This window comes from Kockovaella imperatae (assembly GCF_002102565.1).
Source record: "Kockovaella imperatae strain NRRL Y-17943 chromosome Unknown BD324scaffold_12, whole genome shotgun sequence".
NCBI lineage: Eukaryota > Fungi > Basidiomycota > Tremellomycetes > Tremellales > Cuniculitremaceae > Kockovaella > Kockovaella imperatae.
In genome coordinates, this window is record NW_019028952.1 from 308,336 (window position 1) to 321,606 (window position 13,271).

At 52.6% G+C, this 13,271-nt stretch overlaps 4 protein-coding genes across 4 annotated transcripts; 1 reads left to right on the forward strand and 3 right to left on the reverse strand.

The window, feature by feature from the left end:
• Window positions 1-39: 39 nt before the first annotated feature.
• On the reverse strand, window positions 40-5,008 carry BD324DRAFT_113749 (hypothetical protein). The gene is made up of 7 exons (XM_022011939.1): window positions 4,043-5,008; window positions 3,922-3,993; window positions 3,798-3,872; window positions 3,565-3,756; window positions 3,436-3,507; window positions 3,264-3,389; window positions 40-3,220 (listed from the first exon to the last, which is right to left on the reverse strand). The coding sequence occupies exons 1-7, from the start codon at window positions 4,625-4,627 to the stop codon at window positions 248-250; spliced, it is 4,095 nt and encodes a 1,364-aa protein (XP_021869242.1). The 5' UTR covers window positions 4,628-5,008; the 3' UTR covers window positions 40-247.
• Window positions 5,009-5,401: 393 nt separating this feature from the next.
• On the reverse strand, window positions 5,402-6,452 carry BD324DRAFT_633649 (hypothetical protein). Its single transcript, XM_022016641.1, has one exon. The coding sequence runs from the start codon at window positions 6,421-6,423 to the stop codon at window positions 5,539-5,541; it is 885 nt and encodes a 294-aa protein (XP_021869243.1). The 5' UTR covers window positions 6,424-6,452; the 3' UTR covers window positions 5,402-5,538.
• A 2,032-nt stretch (window positions 6,453-8,484) lies between these two features.
• BD324DRAFT_582738 (P-loop containing nucleoside triphosphate hydrolase protein) lies at window positions 8,485-9,675 on the forward strand (the record flags this gene model as incomplete). Its single annotated transcript, XM_022013578.1, has 5 exons — window positions 8,485-8,904; window positions 9,133-9,233; window positions 9,282-9,403; window positions 9,441-9,478; window positions 9,526-9,675. The coding sequence occupies 5 exons, from the start codon at window positions 8,485-8,487 to the stop codon at window positions 9,673-9,675; spliced, it is 831 nt and encodes a 276-aa protein (XP_021869244.1).
• A 431-nt stretch (window positions 9,676-10,106) lies between these two features.
• BD324DRAFT_582547 (elongation factor g 1, mitochondrial precursor (mef-g-1)) lies at window positions 10,107-13,092 on the reverse strand (the record flags this gene model as incomplete). Its single annotated transcript, XM_022013566.1, has 12 exons — window positions 10,107-10,201; window positions 10,254-10,620; window positions 10,673-10,972; window positions 11,023-11,166; window positions 11,210-11,308; window positions 11,359-11,881; window positions 11,931-12,086; window positions 12,133-12,212; window positions 12,262-12,350; window positions 12,401-12,629; window positions 12,682-12,724; window positions 12,773-13,092. The coding sequence occupies 12 exons, from the start codon at window positions 13,090-13,092 to the stop codon at window positions 10,107-10,109; spliced, it is 2,445 nt and encodes an 814-aa protein (XP_021869245.1).
• Between the last annotated feature and the right edge of the window lie 179 nt (window positions 13,093-13,271).

The following is a 13,271-nucleotide window of genomic DNA, read 5'->3' on the forward strand; positions in this document are numbered from 1 at the left end:
TTTAACGATCCTGACGCGCTGATCCATATACCAACACGCCCTAGGCCTCCCGACTCCGCGTTGTCACATGGGATGCATATACAGGCATATCTCTCAACACGCAGACAAGAGAAGATTGGCAGAAATAATGTCCGGCGGCTCATAACACACTCTTCAGAAACTCTGCTAATGACCATAACTGACCGGCTTTTTTGAGGGCCTGTGCTCCTACCCATGAACATGGCGAAGTCTCGTTGGAATGGCTACACTACCACAACCAAGGCCCACTACCAACGCTCGGAGGTCTCGATGGATTCCGTGTTGACCTCAGTCCATCGGGATCTAGAGGCTTGGGTTCTGGCAAAAAGTGGACACTGGCTTCTGATCGTTCGAGCTTCAGCAGTTTGACTGTCGACGCGCGTTTCAAAGGCTGAGGTCGGAGTATTTTCGGGGAAGATTTTGATTTGGACCGTCGTCTCCCGGGTTCATCAAGATCCGACGTTCGAAAATTGACCTCCTGGTCAGACAAGGAGCGCGATGCGTTAGACAAGTCTTCCCATTGGTCTTCGGATACCTCGGCATCGGACAGATGCGTAGAGTGTCGAGAGTGATGATGATGCCGATTATGGAGCTGGTCTTGGTTGAGAGAGCGATCTGATCCCTCATCGTCCGTCTCCCATTCACCTTCATCGACGTAATCTCCCCGCTCATATCTCCTGTTCCTAGCTGCGAGTGACAATCTGGGATCATCACTTTGCCTTCTCGGAACTGTACCCCTCGACTGAGTCTCATCGTCCTCGGCACCACCTGACAGTCGCCTAGCAACTTCATTTGACTTTTTCTTTCTCAGCCAATCCTTGAAATCCTTGCTCCTGCTCTGTTCCTTTTCGAGCGTCTTCATCTGAGTATCCGCCTCCCAACCGCGCTCTTCGTTTTGGATCTGACGCTCCTCAGCAGCATCTCGCAAGTCGGCATAAGAGATGCTACGGAAACCTCTCGGGTAAGTATCGGTTTTCGGTAGACCCGGGACGACCGCAGCGACCATCGCGACAACCTTGGATTTTGACTTTGATCTAGGTCGGGTAGAAGCTGACGAAGATGGTCCTCCAGGGGATATCAATTTCAGCCCGACACCTTCTGTCCGATGAGGTGGGTCAAGCTCTGCCGAAGGATAACCATAGTCGAGGATTTTGGACTCTCGACGAGCACGTCTGGCAGCTGCGAGCGTGTTGGCCATGTGCTCGAGATGGGAAGTTACCCGGACCTTGTCTTGGATCTCGGCTTTGAGGCGTTGAGCCTCCATCGCTACGGCATCGATCTCAGCTTGAGCTCGGGCTGTCTCATAGGCTTCCTTTTCAAGCTGCGCTGGAGTTTTCGGGACGACCGAGTCCGACATGGCATGTCGAGGTTGAATCCGACGAGTGGACTTTTGCGGTGAGAGAGGCTCATCAGGTGATGCAGCATCCTCGGTCCTTTGCGGAGTCCGGGGACTTTCTGAGTGTGTTCGGACAGTTTCTGGGGTGGCCACTGTCCTGGTCGTGCTCCTTCGAGCTATCCGTATCCTGGCCTTTGCGTCTTCCTCTGCGGCTATAGCGGCGAGTTCGGCCGCATCCTTCACAGCAGCCTCTTTCGCCTCTCGCTCAACTCTCTCCTCTGCTCGCCGCTTCTCGAATGCAGCTCGTTCAGCACGCTCTTCCTCCCTCTTCTCAGCTCGGAAGGCGGCGCGACGTATCTCCTTTTGTTCTGCTTCCAGCGCAGCTTGTCCGTCCGCCTGACTGGTGACATTCTCCTCCACCGCCATGATTTTTGGCTCCTTCGTCCGTGAAGTGGGCTCGTCTGTTCTCGCCATCTGAGCTCCACCTTGAATGGTTTCTTTGGCCGTCGAATTTGGCACCGTCTTCCGAGCCTCAGATCTGACCTGCTCAGCCTCGTACTGAGCTGCAAGCTCGGCGGCTCGCCTCATCTCGCTTTCGTTTACATCCAAAGGCGATTCAGATCGGTTGATCGTACCAATGTTGAATGACATGGACCCCTTGCCCTTCTTTGTGGCTCTTCTGACCGCCTTGGCTTCTTTTTTCGCCTCCTTCTCCGCCAAGCGCTCGGCTCGTCGCGCTGCTTTCCGAGCGGCTTTGCTGAGGTCCACGACATATGCTGAACCAGCATCATCGAGCTCGACAGGCCGGAGTGGGATGGTGATTTGTTCATTGATCAACTGCTCGAGTGTAGGCGTCTTCTCATCGCCGTAGACCTGGAGTAGGTGGCCGTGACCCATGTCGGATGCTTCGGGAGTCGCAGGCAAAGATGATTCAGAGGTGATCATGTCAGGGGAGAAGGGTCGAGCATCGGGTGAGAAAGGTCTTCCGTTGATCATGATTATCCCATGGCCTTCAGAGCTAGTGGCGTTCATCGAAATCCCGGAAGCTGGCGAGGCAATATTGCGGTTTCTCGAAGTCTGAGGAAGGGGCAAGGGCTCCTCTTGTGGGGCACCGTCATCCTGATCCGCCTCATAGCGCAGAAGCGGTGTGATCGCTTCGCTGGTGTACCCCAAAGTGGGCACTGCACAGAGAGGTCGCATCGGGCCACGGGGGATACTTTGAGAGATGGAGGTGGGGAACGTATAGCCATTTGGGAGGGTCTGGGAGGCCGAGGATCTCAGATGACCACTTGGCATCCGTCTCGGTTCTGGCGTGCCGGCATTCGATCTACGACCGCCCTGAGATTCACGAGGAACTGGAGGTAATATCAAGACAGATCCTCGAGTGTTCTTCCGGAGTGGTGGATATGCCGATTGACTGCCTTTGAGAATGGTAATTTGCTCTGGCTTTTCTTGGCTTAGCATTGGATGCGCGGGTTGTCGATGACCAGAAGAACGGCGACGCTCAGTATGAGACTGGGAGTGGCTGAGCTGAGAGGAGGTCATGGGTTCAGGCGATTCGATGAATTGCGAGAGCGAGTCTTCAGAGTCTAGCTCTGAGGCGTCTGCGAGATGGGATGTGGCATATCGGACGTGATTTTGATGTGATGTCTCTCGACGGCGCAAGGGCTCTTCAGGCGACATAACTTGTCGGCGTTGCTGGTAGACTTGGGACCGAGGGAGTTGAGGGTGAGAAGGAAGGATTGCAGAGGTCAGAGGAGGGAGCATTGGCATCTGTGAGACGTGTTCGATGGGCTCTGTCGCCGCTCTCCTGATGGAAGGCTTGCGATGAGGCACTTCGCTCTTGGAGCGCGACACTCGTCGAGGCTGTGAATAGCAGTCAGTTAGAGCTCCTGATGATGCCGCGCACCTCTGCATATTCAGCATGATGTCGTCTGCGAGCATGGGAGCTCGATCTGGATAATCTCGAGTTGTGCCTGGACAGACGAGATCCGTTCCGAGACAGCCGAGAGTTGGTTCTCGACAGCTTACGATGCTTTGCAAGCTTCAGCATCGACATTAAATTCGAGGCTACGGCTTACCTCTGGAGGAGTATTTCGCCTTTCGATCATCTCAGGAGCCGCGTATGTCTTGGATCGCGATACCTTGCGAATCTTGATAGATCAGTTCCAAAGTCCTTCTCACGAGATACCCCGAGCACGTGAACCCACCTCATGCTTCGGGACATCATCCTCGGGCTGAGCGGCTCGCGAGCGAGACTTTGAGCGAGATACGTGGCCGTTCTGAAGGTTTGGGTCGGCGGTCGTATGCATAGCTACAGAAGCTTTCGCCTCTGAAGCCGTAGGCCGCTCGTCTGCTTCGAACATCTGAGCGATGGACTTGGACCTAGAGACTTGTCGAGGCTGCGCCGTTCGCGTTAGCGGGATGACGTGACATCACTCACTGCAGGTGCAGAGTCCGCTCTGGGATCTGGGTCAAACATCTGAACGATAGACTTCGATCTTGAAACCTGTCTTGGCTGTGAAGGGGTCAGATCGGGATGAGAGTCTGTGCTACATCTATCTCACTTCGGCAGATCTGTCTCTGGGATCCGGGTCAAAAGCTTGAGCAATGGATTTTGAACGCGAGATCTGAGGAGTCTCACATTCTGTCAGCATACTTCATAACTTCACATGCTATTTTACCGACCTCTATACTGTTGTCTCGCGGCTCATGCTGCGCTATCTCAGCCGTGCTTTTGGACCTGGAAACCTTTCTTTGCTGGGGAAGAGTATGAGAGTGTCGAGACTGCGCAAGCCCAATACTCACCTGAGGGCTCTGGGCTCTCTGCCCGTGCTCATCCAAATCGACTGACTGGTCTACCTCATCACGATCTCGATGGCTATGTTTCTTCTTTTGAAGAGTCGGCGGGCAGGTGATCGGCTTCGTAGGAGGAGAGACTGTCCTGATCTTCAAACCGCTCAGAGTGGCTGCCACCGTTGGTCGCATAGGGGGAGAGCCTGGAGATTCGAGCAGCTTGGCAGTCGCCGCTCGTTTCAATCCATGCTTTCTGTCTGTGGGTGACATCGGACCGAAAGATTCAAGTGGTGAACCAGTGATTTCCGTCGCAAAGACTGGACCGCTAGAGCGAACGGGGCTCATACCGTAAACTCCTGGTCCGGCTTCCTCTTCTGCCTCATCGGATTCCTGTCCAGATGAGCGGACCGCTCGGCGTCGCTGAAGAGGGGTTGGATGTGGTCTAGGAGGTATGTAGAACGAGCTTGACGCCTCCATTCCGGTGAGATTTAGAGTCTATCGTCGCTCCTTTTTTGAGATGTTAAGGGAGTGGTAAAGGGCTCTCTCCCGATTGGCGAGAGAGGGGTTTTGAAGACCCGTCACACGCAGAAATGGGGGACGAGACGATTTAGGAGATGGATCAATGATGAAAAGGGTGACACTCAGTGTCTTTTGAGGACGAGGCAATGGAAGACAGCAACCGGAACCCAGAGAGAGATGAAACGGATGAGACTGACTGCTTCTCTCTAGAAATCGTCATTGGCCTTGCCACATAACCAAATAATGGCCAGCCTCTCGTTCCTATCTAAAGGCTCATCTGGTAGGGGACGTTGAAGCTACTGCGGTGCCTGATGATACAGGTTCAAACCTCGATGAGCCATGAGCACGCGCCGTGCCTCTCACACCACCGCCCGATGAACTTTCAGCTGGTCATTTTTCCCCCTTTAAAAGGAAAATCAGTCGCGTCGAAATTGGGCCAGTTTAGGAGTGGCTCGCTTGCTTAGATCTATTTACTAGCTGGTCTCCGATCCGAGGCTGCACAATGCATGGCACGAAGGACTGACAGAGGATGACTAATATGTATAAGAGTAGAAGTACCTGTAGGGAAGGTCAGCTCTGTCTTTAAAGGATTTCCGCCCGAGTCCCAGGCCTTGTGTTGGCAACGAAATCGACACCTTTCTGGCTTGATCTAGGAAATCCACCAGCGGCCGCATCTTTCACACCAGCGCAGATCCGTTTATAGACACCTTCAATAGAGGAGACAGTCACATGAACATACATCATCACTGGCATATCAGGCTGTCAGCCTCCATCTTCTATCAGCGCCACAGCATGTTTGTGACTACCGGGACACATCTACGCTTGACCTCGGGAAAGCTGATGCTCTAGTGTCTCGGTCCAAAGCCTGTCTAGCCGCCAGCTTCGCCTCCAGCTTCAAGTATCCGCCGAGCTGCCCACTTTTGTGACTCGCGCTCCTCCCATGCCCGGAAATCCTTGACACGCTGCTCTGCATCATCATCGCCCAACCATGCCGCCGTCCATGTCTCAAATGACCCAGCATGAAGAGCATCAAGGCGTGGGCCACTTTCATGCTTCAGTTGTGCCCTCGTCGAAAAGGAGAGTTCCGTCTGGGTTCGGTGACCTCGGACAGCAGCCCATTCGACCTGCGTCTTTGAGGCCGATGACCTCATTTCAGCTGGCTCAGATCGTTCGTTTGGTGCAGTCAGGTAGCCCGTATGAAATGCTCCTCCGGTGGTAGATTGGAGTTCGGACTCATGAGAGCTCCGCTGAGAGGCATCAGGGTAGTCCAAAACCAAGGCGTTCGGTGGTGTTGAGAAGGTGTGCGCTTTACCGTAGGTCGAGGAGCCTTGATTGAGACTCTGTTCTCCGAATGACACAAATATGGCTGTGCGATCTGAAGATGCAGACCGAGTGCTGACTGTTGGCTTCCCCATATTGACGCTGCGGAGGACGGAGTCATCCTCAAAGAGGTCAATGATTACAGAATCTGGTGTCATCGGGAGAGAAGCAAAGGACGATACAGAAGACACCCGAGACTTTCTGGTGCAGGATGAATCGAATGAGTTCCGTTTTACGGTAGCAGAATCCAGGTCCGGAGAGGGTGAACATGGGGCGGCACCGGTCTCAGACCCAGCATGCGAGAGTCTACGCGCCCGACTAGGCCCAGCTTGATTACTACGGACTGCTCCGCGTCTTCGCAAGCATCCGCCTATGTTGCTCACAGCCAGGAGATCCTCTTGCATGATGCTGGAACACATTGAATCGCTCGACATTGTCACTCTAACACAGAACAAAGATGAGGTATGAAAGTCATTACCACGAGGTTCGCCTACATCAGTGGCTAAAGTATATCGGCTGTGCAAAAGCCCTCATAGTCACTCGCTTGTTGCTCCGTAGACCCATGATGTGCGGTGACGCTGCCAAGCTGAGATCATATACGAGCGATCTATATTGGTCGTGGTCCTCCTGGGGTCCTAACCCTGCTGATCGACGTCAGCAAAGAGGCCGAAGTGAGAGGCGATGCAATTTTCTTAGCACAGCTCATGTTCGTGTCGCCGCCACATTTTGATTCGGATCCGAACATTTGGGTCCATAGTCTACAGTAGCGACGAGTCGTCTCGGATAGCTATCGCCAGAGGATCACTATGTAAGCTATTTAAGATGCTCTGGGAAGCGGAGATCCCCCAACACCGTCTGCTTGACCATGTCAACCATTCGCAAGCGTCAAAATGCTACTTCGGTCCCTGGTCCGGGAGCTGCAGCTCAAAACAGGCAGACTGTCTTGAATCCGCCAAAACATGTCACACCGTCTGATGACGGCGATAGCAGTGGCACTTCAGACCCATCCGACAATGAAGACAGTCGGCTTTCAAGTCGTGTCCAAGACAGACGTAGAAATCACGCTCAGAATTCCAAAATCGCTCGATTGTGGCTCAGAACCCGGCTTCTTAACCCGCCAGTCGATGAGCACGACTTGTCCCTGGCGTCACTGTCGACAATGCATCAATTGCGCGACAAAGGATACAACAGACCGTTGACATTGCGCAACATTCGCTTGGCTTTGAGACTGCTAATTCTCCTTCGGCACGATGTCTTGACTATCTTCTGGACTGACAACCGAACCGTAATTACGAAGTGGCTCATTGGTTGCATGGTGAGGAGCTTTCTCCCTGCTTGTCGGTGAGCAAAATGTGACCCATAGAGATACGTAGAAGTCTGATGTGTCCAAGACTATGGGCACAGAGTCGAATGCTGGACTTGGTGCAGGCAGCCTTGACGACTGGAGTCGTCCATCGACCAGAAGTAATGATGACCGCCATCATGATGATCGCTCTTCAGTCGTCGGACGATATTTATCGGTTCTTATCTAGTCGCAACGAGCGTATCGTCACCGTACGTACTGAGCTTCAGCGATAGCTGATCTCTTTGCAGACGCTGATTGACCTTCGACTGCGAAAGCTGTACCTGTCCGCGAACCTTGCCCTTTCCATTCCCTCTCTTTCTGACCCTTACCTGTCTGCCCTTGTGCACGAAGCTGGAGTCTTTGCTGGCTTCCAGAGCCGCAGAACGAAAACCGGCAGCACCCGTGCAGATCCGTTTGACAACGTGAACAATGCGATCACCGTTCTCGGCAATCTGGCCGGGATTGCTACAGAGGTTGCTCTCCTAGTTCGGACAATTACCAGCGCTGGCGATTCGATTTTCAGCATGTCTACCCTCCTACTGATGGGACTGGCCCTGGCTCCAAGCGTCCTGAGACTGATCAGCAAGTGGACTACCGAGCGTCATTATGCTGCAAACCCTGAGTGGAAGTGGACTCGGCACTATGACAGGTTGGAGAGCTTCCGTCGAATGGTCAAAGCGAGAGCCAGGCACGAGGTTATTCTGTTTGGACTCAAGAATTGGGTATTGGATGGATGGGAAGCCGCCACGAAAGCTATCGCGCATGAAGAAGCTGTGACGGATGATTTCCGTGAGGCATGGAGGGCTTTGACCGATGTGATGCAACGCACCGTCGGCGAACTCTTCCACGTAAGTTTCTCGGTGGGATCATCCCTGACAAATGTTCAAAGGTACTCCTTGCTTTGCAAATGTTATCGACCAAGCTCTCCTTAGGTTCTATTCGTCTTTATCAGACAAGCGCGAGCTCCATATTCTCCCTCGTCGAATCGACTATTGGTAGTCTAGAGGAGGTGTTGCAAAGCATCTTCGTTTTCGCCGCTTTCTGTGAGGCTACCCGAGATCCAGAAGAGCTGGAAAGACAGCTCCGAAGGTGCCATCAATCTGGCGCGAAAGAGCTGCTGGATTACGACGCACACCGAAGGGAGGGTGGAATGAAACTTGAGGTACACAATCTCAGCTTCACATACCCTGGTACCACCAAGAAAGCCCTTAGAGGGATAAACCTCGTCATTGAACCTGGCGAGCAGCTCGCCATCGTCGGTCTGAATGGCGGAGGCAAGACTACATTGGTCAAAGTCCTCATGGGGCTATACGACGCCAAAGGCTCTTTGTCTGTCAATGATCTTCCCATCGAATCATACGATCCAGTGTCAATCCACAAGCGGACCTCATGCTTATTCCAGGATTTTGGACAATATGAGCTCACTTTGCGGGAAAATGTCGGCATCGGCGACCTGAGATACTTGGAGGAAGACGCGAAGCTGGAGCTAGCGCTCGAACGTGGAGGCGCTAGCGAAGTAGTCACGAAAACCGGTCTGGACGGGCCTCTGGACCCATGGTATGCTCCGGATGTTGGGGACAAAATGGCAGACCATGATCCCGAGTCCGACGATGATGAGGAGTTGGGGCCCGAGTCTTACAGTGGCTCGGACCTTGACACTGAAGATGATACTATATCGTACTGTTCTGACTTGCACGAGTCACAGCCGACCGACACACATGTTGGTATTATACGCAACTGGTTTGCGAGTAGCTGGCTCGCTTCTTTGTACAGTACGCCGAAGGTCCATTCACCGGAGCGAAAACAAAAAGCTCAAGCCCTGAGCGGAGGTCAATGGCAAAGAGTAGCACTGGCCCGGGCGTTTCTAAAATCTGACGATGCTGATCTCGTGGTGTTCGAGTGAGTCAGGCTGCTGCTGTGGGCGATCTGCCGTTCATTCTCCATCAGCGAACCTTCCTCAAGTCTCGATCCGAAAGCAGAGGCAGAACTATTCCAAAAGATACACTCCCTCTCGATGCGAGGCGGACGAAAGATTACGACAATCTATATCTCCCATCGTTTCTCAACCGGTGAGTATGCACTTTTATTCCGAGCTAAGAGACCTAGTGCGCAGAGCAGACAAGATTGCTGTGGTGGAAAACGGGGTCAGTCCTTACTCGTCATAGTTGGCCTCGCTTACAAGCATGACTAGACTATCATTGAACTCGGAACGCATGACGAGCTGATGCGCCTAGGTGGACGCTATCAGGAGCTTTTCAAGCTTTCAAAAGATGGTTTTGAGGACTCATATCCTGGGCGGAACAACCAAGAGGCGCCATTCACTAGTTCCGAATCCCCTTAGCCCTGGCTTCGATGCGCCACAGGTCTCCGGACGCCTTGCCAAAAAGAAAAGGATAGACTTGTATACACCCTATGACGGCGACAGCTGTCTCCCCGCACATGGTGACCAGAGGCATTTGATGAAATATCATCTGCATCCTGCAGTGTGCATGGATGGAGACAGTGCCAGACGCTGAGATGCTGGGATAGGGAGTTTAGCTTTGCCTTGGGAACCTCGTCTTGATATCTCAAGCAAACAAACGACAATAGCAGAGAGCCTCTGTCGCGAGAGCCTGATGTGGACCGAGGTTGCGGACATGAATTCAACCTGAGATTCCGAAGTTGACTAGAAAGAGCGAGAGGGCTGGTTGTAGCATTACAATACAATGGTGATGTGTCGATGAGCATGTCTATTACGAAAGGGGAACTATCTCCTAGGTAGCCATCCCTCCATTATTTCACAGTCTTGTTCTGGAATGCATCCATCATCTCCTTCTGGAGATACGGCATGACCTGTGCATGCTTCTTGTACTCCATCGAGAACTCGCCTGAGCATCCAGTCATTATGTGTTCCGATTCGATTGAAGATGAGTCGCTCACCTTTACCCTGAGTCAATCCACGAAGCTGCGAAGCGTATCCGAACATGTCATTCAGAGCCACCTCGGCGATCAAAGTGAATTCTTCGTCTCGGACTTCAGTGTCCACAATAGTACCCTTGCGCTGATTCATAGCTCCGATGACGTTCCCCTGGAACTCGACAGGAGCGACCACTTCGACAGTCATGACTGGTTCCAAGATGACAGGTTTGGCCTTCGGGAACGCTTCTCTGAAAGCGCCCAAGGAGGCCATTCTGAAAGCCAATTCGGACGAATCGACAACGTGAGCGAGCCCATCGGTAAGAACGAATCGACATTGAATGATGGGATGACCAGTGAGTTGTCCGCGGTCCAACGCCTCTTGGAATCCCTTCAGAAGCATCTTTTAGCTGGGACACAGAACACTAACACGCCTCACTCACTTTTTCGATAGCTGGGATATACTGGTGCGGCACGGCATTTCCGATCATCTGGTTTGAGAATTCAGTGTCTTTTCCTGTGTCCGGGTCAAATTCCATGGGTTCGATCCTGCCCATAACTCGACCAAATTGGCCAGCACCACCAGACTGTTTTTTGTGGGTGTACTCAAAGTTGACAGGCTGAGTGATTGTCTCACGGAATGCGACCCGAGGTTTACCAGTCACACATGCGACGCCGTACTCTCGTCTTATACGCTCGACGTAGATATCCAAGTGCAGTTCTCCCATACCGGAGATGATCGTCTGCGACGTGTGTCAGATTAACGACTTACGTGAGAAGATTGTAGGCTCACCTCCTTGGACTCAGAATCAACGTGTACACGGAAGGTGGGGTCTTCTTTCTGGAAACGATTCAAAGCACGGGAGAAGTTTGGGGTTTCAGTTCCTTCGGGGCGGATTGACAGTGAGATGACAGGGTCCGGCACAAACATGGAGGTCTATCGTTACGATGAGCTGAGATGGCGCTGGGTCATGACTCACCATAGTGTAGGTCGTCTTGCCGTCGGTGAATGTGTCGCCAGATGAACACTCAACTCCAAAGATGGCACAGATCTCTCCAGCACCGATGGAGTCGACATCCTGAGCAGACATCAGCTTGTCACAGCAGGGTGCCGCCTGGTGGTACTTACCTCCATTTCATTACTATGCATCCTAACCAATCTCGGCACCTTGACTCTCTTGCCGGTCCTGGCATTGATAATCATATGTCCTTTTCGCAGAGTACCCTGGTATACACGCATGTACGTCAATTGGCCGAAACGTCCTTCTTCCAGTTTGAATGCCAACCCAACGAGAGCTGCATCTCCTGCCGGGACAAGAGGGATAGGTGGAGCATTAGCTGGTAAGGTCGCATCCAGCGCTTGATTGTGGATCTCGGAGGGGTCTGGCAGGTACTGGCACACAGCATCGAGGACGGGCTGAACACCGGTGTTTTTGATAGCTGATCCCATGAGGACAGGACAGAACCGCAGAGCCACAGTGGCTCGTCGTACCGCTTGCGCAATGTCCAGGTTGGAGATTGGCTCCTCGTTCAAGAATTTGTCGCAGAGTGTCTCGTCCGCCTCTGATAGATTTTCAATGAGCTCTGCTCGCTTCTCCTTGACGAGATCTAGCAGATCTGCAGGAATTTCGTCCGACTCGACCACTTGGTTGCTGTATTGGGCTTTCAGCCGCGAAGGCTTCGATCATCGCGTGTACCCACCCTTTCTCGCCCTTATTGTAGATGGCCTTCATTCTAATGATGTCCACAACACCTTGCAATTTGTCCTCGGATCCAATGGGGACTTGAAGAGCCGCAGCATTATGCCTCAGCTTGGATCGAAGCTGACCAATGACCCTCCAAGGATTCGCGCCGGCACTACAGGGAATCAGCAAAGGGGACGGGCAAAAGCAGAGTAGCTTACCGATCCATTTTGTTGATAAATGCCACTCTTGGAACGTTGTATCGTCGCATCTGACGATCTACGGTGATGGTCTGACTCTGCTCAGGGTCAGCAGATGCTCGAAGAGTAAAATCAGGTGTATTCACTGACCTGAACTCCCGAAACAGCACACAGCACCAAGACCGCACCGTCTAGGACTCGCAGGGCGCGCTCCACTTCGATCGTGAAATCGACGTGACCTGGATTTCGTTAGGTACTTCATATTCGGCTCGAATGTTAGCAGACGTACCCGGTGTATCAATGATATTGATAGCAAAGTTTTCCTTCTGCTCGTTGATTTCACCGCCAACTGGTGTTTCATTGGGAGGCGGAGAAGAGACCCAGTCACAGAATGTGGCTGCGGATTGAATTGTGATCCCCTTCTCCCTCTCCAATTCCATAGAGTCCATCTTCGCTCCGACACCATCTCGTCCGCGGACCTCGTGGATATCCCTGACACGACCAGTGTAATACAGAACCTGGACATCAAGCCAATTAACATCATCTTTCACTAATGTTGAAACGACGTACACGCTCCGTTAAGGTGGTTTTTCCAGAGTCAATGTGAGCCGAGCTGGCATTCGAGTCAGCTGCAGAACTTGGAGTTGGCACAAGAACTAACATTCCCACATTCCTCTGACGCCTCAGTCGCGCTCGATCGCCATCCTTTAGCTGGGGTAAAACTCGGACTGGCCATTTTTCCTCTGCTGCTTCCTCCGCCTCCTCTCCTTCATCCTCCTTGAGCTGCGTAGCGGTACTCGCCCATCGTCTAGAGGGATTCACAATTGAGGCCGAAGCGATACGTTGTCCAGCAATCGAGTTTGAGCGGATCTGAGGAACAACAGAGAGAGGTCGAAATTGAGGTAATGCCAATGCCGATCGCGAAGACGATGCGATGCACGTCTGCCTCGCCCGTGCCGTCAGACGCGAGACTGTAGACATTTTTCACTGATCTTCTCAGAGCTTGCAGAACAGCTCAGCCTCTGCAGTCCTTCTCGATGCGAAGAGAGACCGATGAACAAGAGGTCTATTGACGGTAGAAAGCAAGGTCTGAATCTCAACTTTTTCTGACCCGAAAATGTGCAGCCCACGTGGCAATCAAGCTATATGCCGTAATTGGC